The 18530-nt window shown below is 39.8% G+C and overlaps 2 protein-coding genes across 25 annotated transcripts in view; both read right to left on the bottom strand.

Annotated features, from left to right (window-relative positions):
- The window catches only part of LOC146582295 (protocadherin alpha-C2-like), a 213204-nt gene that overhangs the window by 126314 nt on the left and 68360 nt on the right, over positions 1-18530 (bottom strand). The window contains exon 1 of one of the 24 annotated variants that reach the window (XM_085294322.1): positions 14723-18521. The exons of 20 other annotated variants lie outside the window; for them this stretch is intronic. In XM_085294322.1, the coding sequence (XP_085150448.1) occupies positions 14723-17098 (2376 nt within the window). In that variant the 5' untranslated portion in view covers positions 17099-18521. Of the gene's footprint in view, positions 1-4972; positions 7489-8067; positions 10574-11708; positions 14689-14722; positions 18522-18530 lie in introns of those variants that run through there. 3 more of the 24 variants (XM_085294384.1, XM_085294432.1, XM_085294498.1) reach the window with 3 other exon arrangements.
- The window catches only part of LOC146582296 (protocadherin alpha-8-like), a 35841-nt gene that overhangs the window by 1094 nt on the left and 16217 nt on the right, over positions 1-18530 (bottom strand). The gene's annotated exons all lie outside the window — the stretch shown is intronic.

Raw genomic sequence — 18530 nt, 5'->3', positions numbered from 1 at the left:
ACATATATGTCTAGACTTAAGTACTGTTAAGCATTATGATACTATTAATATGACTATTGTTAGGAAAGTAAAGCATTGCAAAGAGAGCTTGACATAAAGACAGTGAACAAATCATCACAATGCAGTACACTAAGCAAGGCTCATATCATCCATCAAGGAGTTAAAGGGACACATGGAGATAGTGTATGCAAATGACTTTTTTTGGTGCAATGTTTTTAATGCTTAGAGAAGCTGACCCAGCTAAAGCTCCAGAGAAAGGCCTCCGTGGACTGATTCAGCTGCACTAGAGTGATTCTAAAATAAGAGTAGCAAGGACCAATCTATGGGACTCATGAGTCAATGGACTGAGAGATAATGAAATTGATGGTTTATATAACCAAGTGGTAGAGATAGCAAAGGGTCAGACCTTTTCAAACAGTAAAAATAAAAGACAGGAATTATGTAGGTTTTTTTTTCTTTTTGCTATTATTCTTTATGATTTGCTGTGTCAAATTTTGCTGGACACCCGATAAATTCTAGTTGTATCTTTATCAACACTAAAGAAAGTTTGACCCAAATACTGACGAGTACTGCCTCGCTTTTGCCATCTGACATTAAAGCTACACATGGCTCTAAATCAGTCATGTCCTAGTGCAAATGACAAGAGCTAAAGGAGCTATGCCAAGCAGTGTTGCCCCACAGATGTGAGTGCAGCCTGCAATTACATTTTTATCCCATTGACTTCTATTTTTGCCCTGTTTGTCCAGAAGCAACTGAAAAAATCCAGGTCATCTTCTTGTCATGTTTCTAGTTGATTTATTGTGTTTATTAAATGAGCTTAATCAAATAAGGGCATTTTCTGTACTGTGCGAGTGGTTCATGTGGTTGAAACTGCAGTGAGTGTCATGCATTAAACATACGAAGTGGAAATTTTAAAATTGAATATACAAGACTCAAAGGTAAAGTTAAATAATTGAGTTTAACTTGACATAAAAACATCTTGACACAAAACACATCTTCGTTCAGCCCTTCTCTGAAACTCTGTTCAAAGTGCAGCACACAGAGGTCAACAAACAGATTATTTACTAAGAACACTAAAAGATGCATTGCTGCAATGCTTGTTGATATTGACATTAAGCTCCTGATTAACCAGCACCATATTGCCTAAATGTTTACTAAGAGGAAGTACAGATATGAACACAAGCACTCATAGCAGAGATACGTAGTAAATAGCAGCTCAGACAACTTGTTTGGAAACATCTACAAATCACGTGCTTCAGTTCAACACTAATAAAAACCAGACTGTCAAAGTCAATGTGTTCCTTGAATTCTTCCACTGAGCCACATCAGTTTTTCTGCAGTGAAAAGCAAATCCCCAATCAACAGTAAGTGATTGCACCTTAAAAATAAAAATCAATGTCCAGTGAAAGAAAAAAAAAGTTCAATAACAATGTGAATCTACTTAGTATGCTCATCATAAAATATAAACAAGCATGGAAGTTATTTTTTGTATTGTATTTTAGGTATTGTTGCAGAGTTTTGTGCACTAGTTCAAGAAAAGTCTAATTAAACAAAAAATATTAGATGCATTTGATCAGTTTAAAAGGCTGAAGTTGTCATAAGTTAACCTGATTATTTTTAAATACAGTTCCAGTTACCTAAGTTTTTGCTAAACATAAAATACATTTATCATTACTCAACTTCACAATTCAGTTTTAGCAAAGTTAAAATTGTGCATGCCTTCTTCTTTCCTGAACAAACAAACATTTGTGATCATGTTTTGTCCCCCCTTTCCATTTTGGGGTATAACACTCAAGTAGTGTAACGGCACTTGGTGAAGACTCACACCTTGCCGTTCTGTAATAAAGGCTGTTATTAAGAAAGAATTGTGTGCTGTAGGACTTTCCACAACAGCAGCATCTGAGAAAAGTCGGAAGTTAATAAAGAACATGAAAGCTTACTTGGAAGGAAACTCACTAAGTTTCTACCCCCCCCCCCCCCCCCCACCCACCCACCCACACACACACACACACACACACACACACACACACACACCAGTCAGTTTATCTGTGAAAGTGCCTTTGAATAAAGAGGATTAGACACAGTAGGTGATATCAGTGATGTGATATTGCATGTGCATCTATGGGGACAAGTGTGCATGTGTAAAGTGTGAACATGATGATGGTAGCTGTTTTTGCTGTACTGCACTATGTGTCCAAAATTAGATTACCATCACTGCTGCTGACCTCAATATGAGTGGCGGCGTCTTCATACAAAGCTGGAGCAATAAGGGAGAATGTGCCCTACTGACATACAACAGCACATTCAGCATCCACTGCTATGACCCTACAGGCATGAGGCACAGCAGCACACAGCTTAAGAGCATGTGGCATAACCAGAGAAAGATTGCAGAAAGCAAGTCAAATATCACCCGGGAAATAAAGAAGTGCACCATATGAAGGAGAAGAGGAAGAACAGAAACAAGGAAGTGGGAAAAGGAGGCCAAGAGTGGGAAGGGGGAAGGGAACTACTGAGAGCAAAATCAGTATGAAAGGGGAGAGAGTGAGAGAGGGAGAGAGAGAGAGAGAAGCTGCAAAAAAAGAGGAAGGATAAGCAGTCCTCAGAGCAGAGGCAGAACAGTGAGCACTGCATGGAGTAGTATACTGATGGAACACTCATTGCTATAAAAGCAGAAAACAAAACTTACAGCAAATTGACAGTGAAAAAAAAAGAATGCAGGTTATTTTTCATAAAATTTGAGAGAGGGATTAGCTGCAGAAGATTAGGTGCAGAATAAGTTAAAACGCAAAGGCAAGTAGAGTGAAGCATGATATGAGTGTGTTTAGCTGTCAGCATTTTATGTGTTACTTTAGAAGAAAAGACACAAAAAGAAAGGTAAATAGGAGGAAAGTTGCTGAAATGACTACACACTACTGTTGTACATGATTGGCTTCTTACAACATTCCCAAACTGCAATGAATGCAGTTTAATGAGGAACGTGCTGTCACCTATTCAATAAAAGCAATGTATACAGACACACTTAGGTAACTGCACTGTAGATAACATTTTGTGTAGACATACCGCATGCAAACACAGTTGCAGAGATCTGCTGAGCCAGCCAAGCAAACAGACAAAGCCACTGGAGCAAGCAGCCACACCCCCACAGAGGAGAGCATACAGAATGAAAACTGTAAACAGTTTACGTCTTCTTACATCAAACTAAATTAAGATCAGCAAGTTTCAAATGCAGGAGTCATTTTTTCATCTGTTTTTGCAATAGTAATATACATATTAAAAATTGACATTTCCAAGCACTTATTAGTTTTAATGAGATGCTCTCATTTTTAATCACATCTTTTCTGGGCATCTGCTGTCCAGGCACAGCTTAGCATTGCTGCTGTGCTGCAACACACACACAAAGCCTGATTTCTATCTCTCTCACACTCACGCATGGACACGTGCATATAAAATATTCATTCATGCACACATATGCTCAGAGGGGCAGTTATTGCTAGCAGAGCTAAATAAATCTGGACAGATGAACTGCAGAGAAAGTGTGGCCAGCCTCTCTTACTCTGAATCTGAACCGATCCTTTACCTTCCTGTATTCAAGCTTTAGCTTGCTGCTTTATTTCACATGCTGCTCAGTAGCTTCTCATACAGCACCAGTTTTCAGCACAGACATATATGTTTATAATTTAAAATGTGCTTTTTTTCTGTCAGTTTCCTGTGTAGGGAATCTAACGTTGACCCAGTTTTTTGGGTGAATAGATTATCCTCCATACTATAAAATATCTAATTAAAAGCTAGAATATTCCTGCCTTTGCTATTCCTTTACTATCTGCAGCATGTTCTTCCTAATTTACAGTGCTGAATGTGGTATTATAATCCACGAGTTTATATAGACATAAACCAATTCTTATCAAATATTGTGAGGTTTCTATAGATGAGCTGTACAAAAGCTACATCCCCTCCCCCTACTCTACTGCTTTCTCCATCCCTCCCTCGTTCATCCTCTCCCACTGCTGTTGCTAAGACCGTTGAGTGCATGCTAGTCTGTGGAAACCAGTAGAGTCTGAGAGGTGGATCTCCCAGTGTGTTGCTATGGGCAACACACAATATTCGATAGAGAATCACCTCTCAGACTCTAGCTTGCAGACCTTCGCACATGTCATAGAATGTGACCTATTTTCAGTAAGTCAAAGGGGATCATGCACTCTGAAGCTTGTGTGCAGTGTGCTAAATATACAGTCTTCTACATCAGTATTTCTCAATTCCAAAGCACAACAAACCAATCAAATAAAAAAATAGTAAAATTATATTGCTTGTTTTTCACTCCTGGAATGAATTCACATCCCTGCTGAAACAACCCCACCTGACTTGCTGCACATTGTGATGCACTGCACACCCGCCTCAGGCACTCTCTGCTCTTCTCTGTCTTAGCTCCAGCCATTCATGGCCCATTGAATCACCTCAACAGCATCAGCAAGCACAAACCACAAGAAATCTCATAGCCAGTCATTCAGTTGCTTTAAGCCCGTGTAAGAAACCTCATAGACAGGAAGGATATATAGATGCAATTAAAGATGGAAAAAACAAAACAAGCGTATACAGCGCAAAGCTCAGAGTTTTTCATTCAGACTCAGACATAAATACATGCAAACCACAATAAGTGTCTGACTGGATATTTGGGTGATATTAGTATTATAAATAATTTTAAACTTCAAAAGCAGAGCACCATATTATGGTATAGACACGGCATAGAAGCAACAGTTCAATTTGCTTATGAATTAGAAGTTTGGACTGTGTGAGAGCTAACCAGAAAACCACATGTAAGGCGTTTTATCAACACACAGCCTACTTATTTCACACAGTGAATATTTTTTTATGCTTCTTGACGGTTCCTGTTGAGTAGATTATTTTGTAGGATCAGCTTCTTATTTCTGATTAAAATTATAGCATAACTGCCTAGAAATAAAATTGTCTTTCTTACCTCTTCAGATGTGCGTCTCCTATCTGGAAGCACAAGTGTATTTGCATGGCTACCCGGAACTATAGTAGATCCTATACTCATTCTGGGTCCAACTAGCATGTACCGCTTCTCCCCTGATCTGTACTGGATGCTGTGACACAGTGTCCCATCATAATTAGTCTCTGGCAGATATTTAGAAGTATAGTCTGTGGATTTGGAGCACTGCATTGCAATCAGCACGATGATGCTGACGAGAAAAAGCACAGAAACTGCTCCCAAAGTTATCATGAGGTAAAATATGACATTACTGTCCTCATCATCTTTTGCTGCACTTTTAACATCTGAAGCTGCAAAAGCCTCTTTGGGCTCCACAAGTTTGACAATCACAGTAGCTGTTGCTGAGAGAGAAACGTTGCCGTTGTCTTTGACCAGTATTACCAGTTTATGCTCAGCCTCGTCTGTCTCTGTGAATGAGCGAAGTGTTCTGATCTGTCCTGTATAGCGGTCCAAAGCAAAGAGACTATGGTCAGTAACTTCCTGCAGTGAAAAGAGCAACCAGCCGTTATATCCTATATCAGCATCATAGGCTCTGACTTTAGTCACCAAGTGTCCTGCGTTGACATTTCGGGGAATCTCCTCCACACCTTGAGCAGAGCCGTTGGAGCTGAGTGGGTACAGGATGACTGGAGCGTTGTCGTTCTGATCCAGGATGAAGACGTTGACTGTGACGTTGTTGCTTAGTGATGGAGTTCCAGAATCTGAGGCAACAACTTGGAACTGGAAAGTTTTCATTGTTTCAAAATCAAAACTTTTCAGTGCCACAATTTCTCCATTTTCAGGGTTTATACTTAGAAATGATGTCAATTTTTCATCAGCATTCCTCATAATATTATATGATATATGGGCGTTATCACCCTCATCACAGTCATGAGCACTGACAGAAAATAAAGATCCTCCAGCAGCATTGTTTTCAGTCACATAAAACATGTATGGGTTTGTTGAAAACTCTGGACTGTTGTCATTCACATCTGATATTATCACACTTATTATCCTGTGAGATGACAGTGGCGGGTTACCAGCATCTTTTGCAACAATTCTTATGTCATACTTGGGTTGCTGTTCTCTATCCAGCATTGACTTGGTGACTAAAGAGTACATATTTTCTTGTAATGAAGGCGTTAATATGAAAGGTACACCTTCACTTACAGAACACATCACCTTTCCATTTACTCCTGAATCTTTATCATTCACACTTATCAGTGCTACTGTCCTTCCTGGTTTGGAGTCCTCAGGGACTGCACTTGAAAGGGATGTCACCTCAATTTCAGGTGTGTTGTCATTTAAGTCCACAATAGTTATTTTAACACTTTTTTCTGTTGCCAGGGGGACTTGCCCTTTATCAGAAGCTTTAATATCAATTTGATATCGGTCTTTTTCTTCATAGTCTATGGGCCCTTTCACAATAATTTCACCTGTATTACTATCGACTTCAAAAATTTCACGTAATTTCTTATTTGCATTATTCCCAAATGAATAAACCACCTCCCCATTTAAACCATCATCTAAATCTGTGGCATTTACTTGTACGATAGTTGTGCCAATTGGTGAATTTTCATCAAGTTCAGCAGTGTATGAGTCTCTGGCAAAAACTGGCATATTATCATTCACATCCAGAACATTAACAATAATTTCCATCGTCCCTGATCTAGCGGGCTTTCCTCCATCAACTGCTGTCAGAAGCAATCTGTGACTTCGCGCAGCCTCTTTGTCCAGCGCTTTATGTAAAAACAAAACAGGAATTTTGCCATCCTCTTCTCTATCCTTAACCTCCAAACGAAAATGGTCATTTTGACTGAGCTTATATTGTTGAATAGAAAACATCTCGCTGTCTGGATCACGGGCGCCTTGTAGCTGAAATCGCGCCCCAGGTAAAGCAGATTCGGATATCTCTAAATGCGTCTGGTTGTCCGTGAAGATGGGAGAGTGGTCATTTACATCTAAAACCTCAATGCCGACGTAGTGGACCTCTAAGGGATTCTCCAGCACAGTCTTTATGTTGAGAATACAGGTGGTTATCCGTTCACACACCTCTTCTCGGTCTATTTTTCTGTTAACGTGTACTATGCCGTTGCTGTTGAGTTGAAACAGGGGTTCAGTCGATCCAGAAACGATGCGAAATCCTCTAGCATGCAAAGCACTGTGATCCATCCCTAAATCTTTAGCGATATTTCCAACAACAGAACCCACCGTTAGCTCTTCGGGAATAGAGTATCGCAGCTGTGCGGAAGAAGAATTCATAGTGAGAGCCAAAGAAACAATAAAGACGACCAGGCGCTCCAACAGTACTCCGCATCCCCGTCTTGCCATGGCGAATTCACAGAATAAGTAAAATAATAGGAACAGGACGGTTAAACATTGAAATATGAATTTACACCGAAACACTGGAGCTGATGAAAACCAAATATTCCAGGATTCCGAAACATAATGTTTCCGAGGGTATCAAAGATTTAAAGCCATTGCCCCCCAAAGCGCAAGTGCACCCTGTCGAGAAATACTGTAGCGCAAAACTACTGACGTAGAAGACGTACAGTCGGGAGTCGTTAATTTTCACAAACAGTGACACCATGCGAGCTGACGTTACAATGGAGATAATAAAAATAGTGTTTAAAAGCTTCAACTTCGTGTCGAGGGGTCAAGCAAAACACGGGAAAAGTGCACTCGACATCATTTCAACATGAACAAAATCATCTCGTTCAAACTCCTCCAAAAACATATTAATGTTAATTTTACTTCATGAGATATTCAAATTAAGAGAGACATTCTTACCTCTTCAGATGTCCCTCTCCGATCAGGTAGCATTAGTGTATTTGCATGGTAGATCCTATACTCATAGGATACTCATACTCATCAGTTTGTGTGATGAATATACACTACACATTTGTGTTCTATTTCTATTCAGCTGTTATAAAGAAAAAGTTTAACGCAGCACTTTGAACATATTTATATCAACCGAATTCAAACTCTAAATATGTAGAGTCAGTATTTGGAGTGTCTGAGAATTGTGAACTACTCAAAAAAAAAAAAAAAAAATCCTGTTAAAATAAAGCCTTTCTTACCTCTTCAGATGTGCATCTCCTATCTGGAAGCACAAGTGTATTTGCATGGCTACCCGGAACTATAGTAGATCCTATACTCATTCTGGGTCCAACTAGCATGTACCGCTTCTCTCCTGATCTGTACTGGATGCTGTTACACAGTGTCCCATCATAATTAGTCTCTGGTAGATATTTAGAAGTATAGTCTGTGGATTTGGAGCACTGCATCGCAATCAGCACGATGATGCTGACGAGAAAAAGTACAGAAACTGCGCCCAAAGTTATCATGAGGTAAAATATCACGTTATTGTCGTCCTCATCATCTTTTGCTGCACCTTTAACATCAGAAGCCGCAAAAGCCTCTTTGGGCTCCACAAGTTTGACAATCACAGTAGCTGTTGCTGAGAGAGAAACGTTGCCGTTGTCTTTGACCAGTATGAGCAGTTTATGCTCAGCGTCGTCTGTCTCTGTGAATGAGCGAAGTGTTCTGATCTGTCCTGTATAGCGGTCCAAAGCAAAGAGACTGTGGTCAGTTACTTCTTGCAGTGAAAAAAGCAACCAGCCGTTATATCCTATATCAGCGTCATAGGCTCTGACTTTAGTCACCAAGTGTCCTGCGTTGACGTTTCGGGGAATCTCCTCCACACCTTGAGCAGAACCGTTGGAGCTGAGTGGATACAGGATGACTGGAGCGTTGTCGTTCTGATCCAGGATGAAGACGTTGACTGTGACATTGTTGCTTAGTGACGGAGTTCCAGAATCTGAGGCAACAATTTGGAACTGGAAAGTTTTCAGCGTTTCAAAGTCAAAACTTTTCAGCGCCGTAACATCTCCACTTTCCGAGTTAATATTTAAAAACAATGCCATACTGCCTTCGCTGTTGTCCCGATAAACGTGATATGAAATACGCGCATTATCACTATCATCACAATCGGACGCCTTTACTGAAAATAATTGTGCACCTAAATCGTTATTTTCAGTGATGTAAAATATGTAAGGACTGACTGAAAACTGAGGCCTGTTGTCGTTCACGTCTGATATCGCCACAGTTATTGTCTTTTCACTTAAGAGTGATGGAACACCAGCATCCTTTGCAACAACTGTAAGTTCATAAAAATACCTTTCTTCTCTGTCCAGCAGTGACTTGGTCACTATGGCGTACATATTATCTTGGAGGGATGGCGATATAGCAAAAGGAACATCCTCAGGTATGACACAGGAGACTTTCCCACTGGGACCTGAATCTAAATCATTCACGCTGATCAAAGCTACTGTTGTTCCAATCCTACAGTCTTCGGGAACTGACTTAGAAAATGACGTGACTTCAATCTCGGGTGGGTTATCGTTCAGGTCGATTACCTTTATTATCACACTTTTGTCTGTTGATAAAGGGATTGTCCCCTCATCAGACGCTCTTATATCAATTTCATAGCGTTCATTTTCTTCGTAATCAATTTCACCAGTCACTTTAATTTCCCCTGTGCTCGAGTCTATATAAAACAGTTTTTGCAGTTTGATTTCTACTTCCTTACCAAAAGAGTAAACAATTTTACCGTTTGCTCCTTCATCTAAATCTGTGGCATTCACCCGTATGACTAACGTGCCGGGGGATGCGTTTTCATTCAGCATAGCAGAGTATACATCTTGTGTAAAAACAGGTGCATTGTCGTTAACATCAAGTACCTCAATCAGTATTTGCGTTGTTCCCGACTTTGGCGGTCTCCCCCCATCAATAGCGGTAAGGAGAAGCTTGTGCTCTCTCGCAGCCTCTCTATCTAACTGCTTCTGTAAAACTAGAAATGGCATTTTACCATCATCTCTATCTTTTAACTCCAAACGAAAGTGATCACTGTGACTTAGTTTATACTGGTGAACAGAGAACTGGCTACCGTCTGGGTCTCGTGCAGGTTGGAGCTGAAATCTTGCACCCGGTATCGTCGATTCAAATATTTCAAGTCGTTTCTCTTTCTCTGGAAAGATGGGGGAGTGGTCGTTTACATCCACCACCTCTACGGTCACATAATGGATTTCCAGAGGATTTTCTAGCACTGTTTTAAGGTTTATTACACAATCGAGTCTTCGTTCGCAAATCTCTTCCCTGTCCACTTTCCTGCTCACATACAGAACACCGTCGTCTTGATTCAAATGAAAAAGGGGTTCCTTTGAACTGCCAACAATGCGGTACTTTCTTTCCTTCAGCGTAACCTTATCAATCCCCGCGTCTTTCGCAATGTTTCCAACAACACTTCCTTCTTTAACCTCTTCAGAGATGGAATATCTGATCTGAGCCGAGGCTTCGCTCCCAAACATAACCAATGCCACCGCATAGACTATGCATCTCCATCGCTCGATCCACGTCCGCCGTCCTCTTTGTTCCATTATGTGCAGAATAAAATTACGACTTCAGGATCAATTATTGTGTCGTTTACACATAAAGTGCAGCAGGGTTCCTTTTTAACCTGCTCTCCATAAATTAAACCTATCTGTGCACACCACCGAGAACGACAAGCAGCTGATTTCTTATTTAAGCTCGTTGCACGAAATGCCAAAATACAGGGCTGGACCAGCTGGTGACGACAAAAAGACGAAAACATTTGTAATTACACCGACACCATGCGATATATGACGTTATTGCAGCACCGTGAACCTAAGAAATGAAATAAAATCAACTAAATTCAAGCAACAAAACTATTTGGCAACTGCAGGAAACAAAACAGCGTTCTGCTAAGAATAAGATATATTATCGATGATTTGTAAGGTTCCTTCTTTGGAAATCTATATGAGTTATTTCTGTATTATTTCTAATAAAAAGGCTTGTAGAACTGAAACAACTTTCAGCACTACGGACAGCAACACTACCGACCACAGGCAGACGCACACCGACAAAGTCTGATACACTTTCAGCACACATAAATGTTATGGGAATTAAATAAACATGCGCGTTATAGATTTAACTATCCAACGACAATAAGACAGCATTATATGTATTAAAACACGGTGTCATTATCGATAATGACTTTTAAACGTCAGAAATTGCGCCATAATTTGCTCTGAGCACGCCCATCATTCTAAAAGGTCATCACTGTGGCTTCCTCATTTGGAAAATATAGAACACCCAGTAACTTCAGTGATACAATTCAGTTCCCTGCAATTCCTTGAAATCTGCTACAGTTTTGTCAAGGGCCTCTAAAGTGGGAAAACTACCAAAGAAATGTTTCAGGTGTTCTAGTTCTGAAAAGCAATTATTGTTTTCTTGAATTTTTAAAATTAAATCTTTCATGTTCAGTCGAAAGGTTGTCTGTTTCTGATTGATTAGATATTTTCAGTTTCAAAGGCAAAAGGGATAAAAATTAACATTAAACCATAGCACACTAACTGTAGTTTAATTTATGATTTTAACAGATCACCTCGTTACTTGTTAGCAAACACATACAACAACGATCTCATTAACACACACACAGCTAGTTTGGGTGATGAATACACACGACAAATTTATGTTCTGTTTCTATTCAGCTGTTATAAAGAGAAAGTTTAACGCAGCACTTTGAACATATTTATATCAACGGAAATAAAGCTCTAAATATGTTGAGTCAGTATTTTTTGGAGTGTCTGAGAATTGTGAACTACTCTCAAAACAACTGTTTAAATAAAGTCTTTCTTACCTCTTCAGATGTGCGTCTCCTATCAGGTAGCACTAGAGTATTTGCATGGCTACCCGGAACTATGGTAGATCCTATACTCATTCTGGGTCCAACTAGCATGTACCGCTTCTCTCCCGATCTGTACTGGATGCTGTGACACAGTGTCCCATCATAATTAGTCTCTGGCAAATATTTAGAAGTATAGTCTGTAGATTTGGAGCACTGCATCGCAATCAGAACGATGATGCTGACGAGAAAAAGCACAGAAACTGCGCCCAAAGTTATCATGAGGTAAAATATGACATTACTGTCCTCATCATCTTTTGCTGCACTTTTAACATCAGAAGCTGCAAAAGCCTCTTTGGGCTCCACAAGTTTGACAATCACAGTAGCTGTTGCTGAGAGAGAAAAGTTGCCGTTGTCTTTGACCAGTATGAGCAGTTTATGCTCAGCCTCGTCTGTCTCTGTGAATGAGCGAAGTGTTCTGATCTGTCCTGTATAGCGGTCCAAAGCAAAGAGACTATGGTCAGTCACTTCTTGCAGTGAAAAAAGCAACCAACCGTTATATCCTATATCAGCGTCATAGGCTCTGACTTTAGTCACCAAGTGTCCTGCGTTGACGTTTCGGGGAATCTCCTCCACGCCTTTAGTCGAGCCGTTGGAGCTGAGTGGATACAGGATGACTGGAGCGTTGTCGTTCTGATCCAGAATGAAGACGTTGACTGTGACGTTGTTGCTTAATGACGGAGTTCCAGAGTCTGAGGCAACAACTTGGAACTGGAAAGTTTTCAGTGTTTCAAAGTCAAAACTTTTCAGCGCTAAAATTTCGCCATTATCAGTGTTTATGTTTAGAAATGAAGTGACTTTATTATCTTCATTTCCATCTCTGATAATATGATAGGAAATGCGCGCATTGTCATTCTCATCACGATCAGAGGCTTTAACAGAAAACACTGAAGCTCCTGGACTGTTCCCTTCAGTAACATAGAAAGTATATGGGCTGAGTGAAAACTCTGGACGGTTGTCATTCACATCGGACACTGTAACACTTATTGTGTTTTCAGATGATAGCGATGGTTGGCCACCGTCTTTTGCAACTACTGTTATTATATATTGTGACTGTTTCTCTCTGTCTAGAGTTGTCTTGGTTACTAATGAATACATTTTGTCCTGTAAAGATGGTGATAAAACAAAAGGGACATCATCAATTACACTACAAATAACCTTTCCATTCACTCCAGAGTCCAAATCATTTACACTGATAAGCGCTACTGTAGTTCCAGGTCTGGAATCTTCTGGGATAGAGCTGGAAAATGATGTAACCTCTATATCAGGTGCGTTATCATTCACATCAACTATCTTAATAATCACGCTTTTTTGTGTAGCCATTGGAGGCAGGCCTTTGTCTGATGCCTGAATTTCAATTTCGTATCTGTCTCTCTCCTCATAGTCTATTAACCCTTTTACAATGATCTCACCTGTTTTCTGATTAATATCAAAAAGCTTAAAGAATTTACGATTCACGCCATTGCTAAACGAATAAACCACATCCCCGTTGGGTCCATCATCTAAATCTGTTGCGTTTACCTGAATGACTGTTGTATCTACCGGAGCATTTTCATGAAGCATCACTGTGTAAACATCTTTAGAGAAAATGGGGCCATTATCATTTACATCTAAAACACTGACTAGAATATTCATAGTACCCGATTTCGGAGGTTTACCCCCGTCCATGGCCGTTAGTATGAGCGTGTGGCTTCCTGCAGTCTCTCTGTCTAAAGATTTTTGAACAATCAGTACAGGTATTTTACCGTCGTCTCCTGAGTCTTTAACTTCCAAACGAAAGTGGTCATTAGAGCTAAGTTTATACTGCTGAAGAGAGAAGGGGCCACTGTCTGGATCTCGTGCGGGTTGCAGCGGAATTCGCACGCCTGGTAGCACAGACTCAAAAATCTCCAGTGTTGTCTCTTTTTCAGGGAATGTGGGAGAATGGTCATTTAAATCCACCACTTCTATAGCAACATAATGAACTTCCAGTGGGTTTTCTAGCACCGTTTTCAGATTTATTGTACAAGTACTGCTCCGCTCGCAAACCTCTTCCCGGTCGATTTTTCTCCTCGCGTACAGGATCCCGTCGTTTTGATCCACATTAAAAAGAGGATCTATGGCACTAGTTACAATCCGGTATTTCCTGCCTTTTAGTGTGCTTTTCTCTAATCCCAAATCTTTTGCTACATTTCCAACCACAGTTCCTTCTTCAACTTCCTCAGAAATGGAATATCTTAATTGAGCCGATGCCACACCGCACAGAAGCATAGCGATCAAGCACACAACACTCCGTCCTTTCATCCACGTTCGGTCGCATCCTCTTTGTCCCATCATTAAAACAAAATTAACCAACTCTTCGCGGTGTAAGTCACAGTGTCATAAGAAAAGAGTCCAACACGCACATACCTATGAGATGCTTATTTCAAAAGACGTAACAAATCCGGAAAATTTGTAAAACGATCGCAGCATCCATTCAACTTATTCTGTCTGTAGGGAACCCAGGAGATAATAAAAATGTGGAACCCTAATGCAATGACGACAAGATACAGTCTGTCTTTTGCCAGCACACTGACACCGTGCGAATTCGTTGTGTATTGCAAGAAAGTCAAAATACTGCAGCTGTTTCCAGGTAATTCTAAAGGAGCATCTTTATTTACTTTGACTTACAGGCTTAGAGGAATCTGAAAATCACTTTTCCTCATTAGCTAATTAGAAGGTTCTAAGTAGAGACAGTATAATTAGATTCTGAAAAACGTTAGATGTTTCCAGATAATAACTTTAAATACTAATAGTCTGATATTTTTATACAAAATATTTATAGTATTTAAATTTATTTTTAAAATAATTTTCTAATCGGGATATGAATACTATCTCAAGAAAACGGACAGTGAATAACGGCTGGTCCAAATGCCTTTCTGTGAAGTTATAGAAGGTGAATGAAGTAATATGACTGCAAACTATTGCGTTCTCTAACATAAATGTCTTACCTCTTCAGATGCTCGTCTCCGATCAGGTAGCACTAGAGTATTTGCATGACTCCCAGGTACTATAGTAGATCCTATACTCATTCTGGGTCCAACTAACATGTACCGCTTCTCTCCTGATCTGTACTGGATGCTGTGACACAGTGTCCCATCATAATTAGTCTCTGGCAGATATTTAGAAGTATAGTCTGTGGATTTGGAGCACTGCATTGCAATCAGCACGATGATGCTTATGAGAAAAAGCACAGAAACTGCCCCCAAAGTTATCATGAGGTAAAATATGATATTACTGTCCTCGTCATCTTTTGCTGCACTTTTAACATCAGAAGCTGCAAAAGCCTCTTTGGGCTCCACAAGTTTGACTATCACAGTAGCTGTTGCTGAGAGAGAAACGTTGCCGTTGTCTTTGACCAGTATTACCAGTTTATGCTCAGCCTCGTCTGTCTCTGTGAATGAGCGAAGTGTTCTGATCTGTCCTGTATAGCGGTCCAAAGCAAAGAGACTGTGGTCAGTCACTTCTTGCAGTGAAAATAGCAACCAACCGTTATATCCTATATCAGCGTCATAGGCTCTGACTTTAGTCACCAAGTGTCCTGCGTTGACGTTTCGGGGAATCTCCTCCACGCCTTTAGTCGAGCCGTTGGAGCTGAGTGGATACAGGATGACTGGAGCGTTGTCGTTCTGATCCAGAATGAAGACGTTGACTGTGACGTTGTTGCTTAATGACGGAGTTCCAGAATCTGAGGCAACAACTTGGAACTGAAAAGTTTTCAGCGTTTCAAAGTCAAAACTTTTCAGCGCTAAAATGTCCCCATTTTCAGAGTTTATGTTTAGAAATGAAGTGACTTTATTATCTTCACTTCCATCTCTGATAATATGATAGGAAATGCGCGCATTGTCATTCTCATCACGATCAGAGGCTTTAACAGCAAACACTGAAGCTCCTGGACTGTTCCCCTCAGTAACATAGAAAGTATATGGGCTGAGTGAAAACTCTGGACTGTTGTCATTCACATCTGACACCGTAACGCTTATTGTCTTTTCAGATGATAACGGAGGCTGACCTGCGTCTTTTGCCGTTATTGTCAACTCATATTGTGACTGTTTCTCTCTGTCCAGAGGAGATTTGGTCACTAATGAATACATTTTGTCCTGTAAAGATGGTGACAATGCAAACGGAACATCGTCACCTAATGAACAAATGACTTTTCCATTGACTCCAGAGTCCAAATCATTTACACTGATAAGAGCTACTGTAGTTCCAGGTCTGGAATCTTCTGGGATTGAGCTTGAAAATGATGTTACCTCAATCTCCGGTGCGTTATCATTTACATCAACAATCTTAATAATTACACTCTTTTCCGTAGTTAACGGAGCCAAACCTCTATCTGACGCCTGAATTTCAATCTCATATTTATCCTTTTGCTCATAATCTAGCAGACCTTTTACAGTTATCTTTCCTGTTGACTGGTCAATATCAAAAAGGTTAAACACATTATTACTCACACTGTTGCCAAATGAGTAAACTACCTCTCCGTTCTGACTGTGATCTGGATCAGTTGCATTCACTTGTATGACTTCTGTACCTACAGGAGCATTTTCATTGAGCTTAACCGAATAAAGATCTTTTGAGAAAATGGGCGTGTTATCATTCACATCCAAAACATTTACCAAAATGTTCATGTCTCCAGATTTTGGTGGCTTCCCCCCATCTAGTGCCGTTAGCACCAATGAGTGACTGTGCGCTGCTTCCCTATCTAGTGCTTTTTGTAAAACCAGTATAGGTATTTTACCATCATCTCCTTTATCCCTCACTTCCAAACGGAAGTGGTCGTTGTGGTTAAGTTTATACTGCTGCACAGAAAACTGACCACTGTCTAGATCCCGTGAAGGTTTTAACTGAAATCGTGCTCCGGGTAGAACGGATTCTGAAATCTCCAGTATTTTATTTTCCTCTGGAAAAACTGGAGCATGGTCATTTATATCTAGCACATCTACTCCTACGTAATGGACCTCCAGTGGATTTTCTAGCACAGTTTTAACATTTATCACACACGTACTGCTCTTCGCGCACACCTCTTCTCTGTCGATCTTTCGGCTCACATACAGGATACCATCGTTCTGATTTACGTGGAAAAGGGGTTCAGCACCGCTAGAAACAATCCTGTACTTCCTTGTTTTCAGTGTGCTTTTATCTAATCCTAGATCTTTTGCGATGTTTCCAACAACCGTTCCCTCGTTAGTTTCCTCTGAGATTGAATACCTTAATTGTGCCGACGCCAAGCTCCACAAAAACAGGACAACAATGCAGATGACATCGCGTCGTCTCCCCATTCCTTTCTCATGTCCTCTTTGTTCCATGGTTACACCCGAAAGCATCAGTGTCACTTATAAGGGCAATCCAGCACTGCAGCGATCCAATACAAATCGTCCATGAGTAAAGAACAATCACCCTTTTCCTAAAACAAGCACAAGCACGAACAGCGTATTCCCAAGCTCAGAAACGACTGCTTTAATATCCAAACCGGGACGCTATCAAGAGGCTCAATCAAAATGCAACGATAGAAAACACATTTAATGCTGCCTCTTTTCACTATACTGACACCTTGTGAGCAAAACAATCACTACAGAAAATCAGAACTATGTGAAACTTAAATCGAAAGATCAAACTCATGTGTTATTCTTATTTTGAAGTTTTCGACATAAATTGAGGGGTATTTGTAAATAAATTATAAGGTAGTGCACTCTTGAAAAAACGCTCAAAGAAAAAAAGTATCTGAAAGTGTGGAGAAGATTCCCTCTAAATGACCAGTAAATTAAATTACTTCATGTCATTAAATTTGATTTATATATCATATCAGTTACACCTAATAGAGCTCTGTTGGGACTGTTTACTGTGAAGTGAGCATAAACATGGTCAGGACCATGGACAGCACATGCCATAAACTTCAAGAATTTCTAGCTACATTTTCTGACAATATTACATTTCCTACACAAGTCACCAGAGGAATTTTAACTTTTTGTAGTCTATTGCTACAGTACATTCAGTCAGTTTTGTTTGCAGACTGATCTTATCTGCTACTACCAGAGAAAATATGGTCATCTTGGGTTATGAAAGATAATGTTCAAGAAAAAGGACATGAAGACAGCATGAAAAGACAGACAATGACGTTTCGTCTATTTGTTCTTGTCCAGTTCAAGCAACTGAGACCTACTAACCGCCTAATCATAAAGGAAAATGTAATGACCAACACACAAAGTTTGCCAAGGTAAACAAATGAGTACCCCTTTTTCTAAAAGTATGCTAAGGCCATAGAAAAGTATATACCATAGAGTATGCTTGGTCAAAGAAATAAACAGTATTGTGCATAATGTTAAAAGTTCTACTTAAAAGCAGCAAATCCATGTCATGCCAAATCATCAAAAGAATTCTTAGTTTTACCATGATCACAATCTCGTCATCATTTTGACTAAAAAGTTATCCAACTCAGTCAGACTCAGTGAAACCTATTCAGGTAAATTAAAAAAAAATCTTTCTTTCTTTCTTTCTTTCTTTCTTTCTTTCTTTCTTTCTTTCTTTCTTTCTTTCTTTCTTTCTTTCTTTCTTTCTTTCTTTCTTTCTTTCTTTCTTTCTTTCTTTCTTTCTTTCTTTCTTGTTTTTTTGTTAGGCTGTGTTGAAATAGTAATGTCTTTTTTCTGACATACATTTGTCATAAAATAAAGGTTCACACTAAACAAATCAGTTTGTGCCTGGTGCATATTGATGCATTTAGAGTAGGTTTTGGGGAAAAGGTTCTTTAAATATGCCTTA

Source organism: Mchenga conophoros, linkage group LG2 (assembly GCF_057382185.1).
Source record: "Mchenga conophoros isolate Kocher_MC1m ecotype Shallow Benthic linkage group LG2, M_conophoros_male_GT1.1, whole genome shotgun sequence".
Taxonomy (NCBI): Eukaryota; Metazoa; Chordata; class Actinopteri; order Cichliformes; family Cichlidae; genus Mchenga; species Mchenga conophoros.
The sequence above is the reverse complement of the archived record's forward strand: the minus strand, read 5'-3'. Positions and strand labels throughout refer to the sequence as shown.